Source organism: Myotis davidii, unplaced genomic scaffold (assembly GCF_000327345.1).
Source record: "Myotis davidii unplaced genomic scaffold, ASM32734v1 scaffold327, whole genome shotgun sequence".
In the NCBI taxonomy this organism is placed as follows: domain Eukaryota; kingdom Metazoa; phylum Chordata; class Mammalia; order Chiroptera; family Vespertilionidae; genus Myotis; species Myotis davidii.
The window spans coordinates 2756470-2759919 of NW_006298628.1; the positions used below are offsets into that span (position 1 = coordinate 2756470).

Consider the following 3450-nt stretch of genomic DNA (forward strand, 5'->3'; position numbering starts at 1 on the left):
GGCTTTTTCTTGTGGGCAATCCAGAGGTCAGGTAGGGAGGAGGAGAAGAAGGTGGCTGGTACCGAGGGTGGAAACACTGAAGGGCTCCTAGAGCGCTGGTGGACCTGGGGGAGGGGGGAGCGGGAACTGGGCACCGCGGCCCTCCCCACCCCCGGATCAGAGACAAGGTGGTTCATTTGCATATGAAAATGAGATCCTGGCGCCGAGCTCCGGCCCGGCCCGTTTGAAGGGCCTGTTCCATCTAAACTGCTCTCAAAGGTTGGGAGCCATCACATTGCTTCCTCTGGGAACATTTATGCTTCCCAAACCCAGCGACTCACAGAATTGGGTAGACATGTTTCAACTTGCCACACCCTGGCCAGAGTTACAAGTGGGGTGTGGGGGAAGGTGTCCACAAGACTGGGGGGGGGGCGCTTTGTAGCTGAGAGGAAAGGGGAAGCCTGGACAATGTCTAATCCCTCCTCCCCTCCCCTCCCCTCCACACACATACAGGAGGATACCCCTCCCGGGTACAGGAGAATTTTCCTCCTGAGCTGAACACAACTGAGACATTTCCCTGGGAGCTGGAACGTGTGTGCGTCCACAGGGCTGCAGATTCGAAGCACAGAAAACTACAATTATAAACCCTGCCTGTGAGGTTTCTGTGCAATCCTGTTGTGTACTCAAGACTTGGTACACATTTCTATCCACCTCTCCACACGCATGCTTCCTCACTGAAGCAGGGAGAGGACACCCCCCCCCCCTCAGACGGGCAGCCGGCTGTGCCCGCTGCTGTGTATTTACATATTCCCCCTTGGAGACAGACAGATGGGACAGTGGACTGAACCACAGACAGATTCGTAGAGATCTGGCTCCAGGAACCAGGCGGCCTCTGGCCCAGCTCTGCCTGCCTGCTCTTTCTCCCAAACAAACGGATCAGGGGAATAAACGCTCATAAATACCTCTGGGTTTAGATAAGAGCGATGAGGCGCTATTTCCTTTCATGCTGGACTACAGGCGCCCAGGCCCTGCCTTTTCGGCTCCATCTCCCGACAGGCAACCTGCAGAGGTGAGGTTAATTTGGGGCTGTGACTCTCTCTAAGGATAAGGGGGTTATTTTCCTGCTTCTCTCACTGGGGAATCTTACTTTGTCCGAACTCCACCGGCAAGCCTACACCATCCAGTCCCAAGATGGGGACACAGTGGCCAGCGAGGGGCCAGCGAGGGCTGGAACCCAAGGCCCAGCTTCAGTGGCAGGGAGGGGGGAGGTGCACACAGGCACTCGCTCACCTCGCCCGAATGTTCCACGTGCCTCTGTGGGAATGGGCCCAACCGCAGCTGGATTGGAACATTTATGATGCTCCATCATTCGAGGGCTTGAGTTTGTTTTTCTTAAATCTTGATAAAACGACTGCAGAGTCAGGGTAGGAAGGGATCACCACTTGGCCATGAAGGGGCAACCTAGATGTTGTCCTGAGTTCAGGACGCCTTGTAGGCCATTTTGCAACCAAACAAGTACCCACCCTTAGTCACCAACCTCAGCCCTCTGCCATTTCTCCGAGTGTCTTGTCCCACCTTTAGTGGGTAGAGCTGGCCCATAGAAAGGAGCCCAGAGAGCAAGGTAGAGAGGAGGCGCAGCCTGGCCCCTCGTCAGCTTTTGCCCCACACCCTGGCCCAGGCCCAGCTCCAGGTCTGAAGGTGGTCCCCCTTGACATCCTCTACGTGAATATTAGAATTTTGAAAACACCCTGTGGCTGTCTTCCAGCCTGGCGTCAATGTTCATTTTCTTTAGAGGAGAGCCAGAGACATGCACTCGCACACGCGCAAGCTTGTACTGCAGCAAAGCGGGTGCTGCAAAAATGAGAGGGGGGTGGGAGGGACGGTAGAGATGCTGAGAGACAGAGGGGGGTGAGCATCTGGAGAGGGGATGTGGGCTGATAGTTCTAAGCTGGCTGCTGAGACCCAGACCCCCTTCCCTCCTTATACAACGAAACCAAAATGAAGTCTGGGGAAGGAATTAATTTTAAAAAGAACAGCCAGGTTCTGGAGAGACTTGGAAAAGGTGTGAGGACCCCTCTCTTCCTGGTGGTCTCTAATCGCCTCAACTATCAGGAGGGTTTGAGGACCCCAACTTAGAGGAGGACCAATTTCTCTCCTATACCCTCTTTCTGAGACAACCTTGATTCCTAAGGATCTGTCGCCCAGGATATTCTCATGTCTTTGTGGGGGTGAAGGTTGCAGGCAGGATAAGTGATCAGACAAACCCAGGCTGGGGGACGCCCCTCACACCCCCTCTCTTTATCCCTAAGTGGAGAGGACTAGACCCTCTCCCCATCGCCTCTTCCTGTGCCCAGAGCAAGCGGTGCACACTAGACCCAGGCGTGATATCTTGGGGAGCAGCCATAGCGGCCCAGGAGGCTCCTAACCCAGCTGCAGAGCCAGAAGGTTAGGCTCAGACCCTCCTCCCATTTACCGGCCTTCGGGGTCCTCTGGGCAGCAGGCTCTGGCCTGCCTCTCAGACCACGAGAGCTGTGGAGAAGCAGGAATCATAATCCCAGGCTTGGAAGAGATAGAGTGGATCTGAGAAACAAGGGGAGGAGGGATGTCTTCAAAACCTGGGAAGGGGATGGTTTCTTTTCGCCCCTCTCTCTCTCTCTCTCTCTGAAGGGATGCTAGTTAGCGGCGAACTCTTCTCCCCTTCGACCAACACAAACCCCTGGAAATAAGCCACCTTTGCTTCTCTCCTGGCTGGGCTGAGATGTGAGGTTCAGGGATGGCTGCCCACCCTTCCCTTGGGGGGCATGGGGCTCAAGCCACGCAGGGGTTAACTTCCCTGAAAACACAATTAACTTTTTCCTATCCTGAGTGGGGAGGGAGGGGGAGATTTATTTAATCACTGGGGGATGCGGTGGTCTCCACCAAAGCTCCCTCCTCCCGCACAGACGTCTCCCTCGCAGATCCTACGTAGAGGGAACAGAACGCGTAGTGTTGTTGGGGGAGAGAGAGAGAGAGAAAGGAGAAGGAGAAGAAGGAGGGGGAAAAAAAGGTTGATAGGTTTGTGCGCGGGTCCCTCGCGCGGGCCGCGCTCCTCCTGGGTGCGATTTGACAATTCCTGCCTCTGCTATTGGTCAGCGCCGGATCAGATGCTTGTATTTCCTTCTGGCCCTCACTGGCACCTCGCCATCCCCCCTCCGCGAAAACCCAATCTCAGATATACTACTAATAGGCGCGGCGCTCGGACTATAAAACACAACAAATCATAAGGCCGGCGGAGCAGCAGCGGCCGCGCGCCTCCCTCCCGATGAGTTCCTATTTCGTGAACTCCACCTTCCCCGTCACTCTGGCCAGCGGGCAGGAGTCCTTCCTGGGCCAGCTCCCGCTCTACTCCTCCGGCTATGCGGACCCGCTGCGGCACTACCCCGCGCCCTACGGGCCCGCGCCCGGCCAGGACAAGGGCTTCGCCGCCGCCTC

The 3450-nt window shown here is 56.1% G+C and overlaps 1 protein-coding gene across 1 annotated transcript in view; it reads left to right on the top strand.

The window, feature by feature from the left end:
- The first annotated feature begins 451 nt into the window (after positions 1 to 451).
- LOC102752795 (homeobox protein Hox-B6) overlaps positions 452 to 3450 on the top strand; it is a 4638-nt gene continuing 1639 nt past the window's right edge. Inside the window, exon 1 of the mRNA XM_006774409.2 lies at positions 452 to 3442. Within this exon, the coding sequence (XP_006774472.1) occupies positions 3281 to 3442 (162 nt within the window). The 5' untranslated portion in view covers positions 452 to 3280. The remainder of the gene's footprint in view (positions 3443 to 3450) is intronic.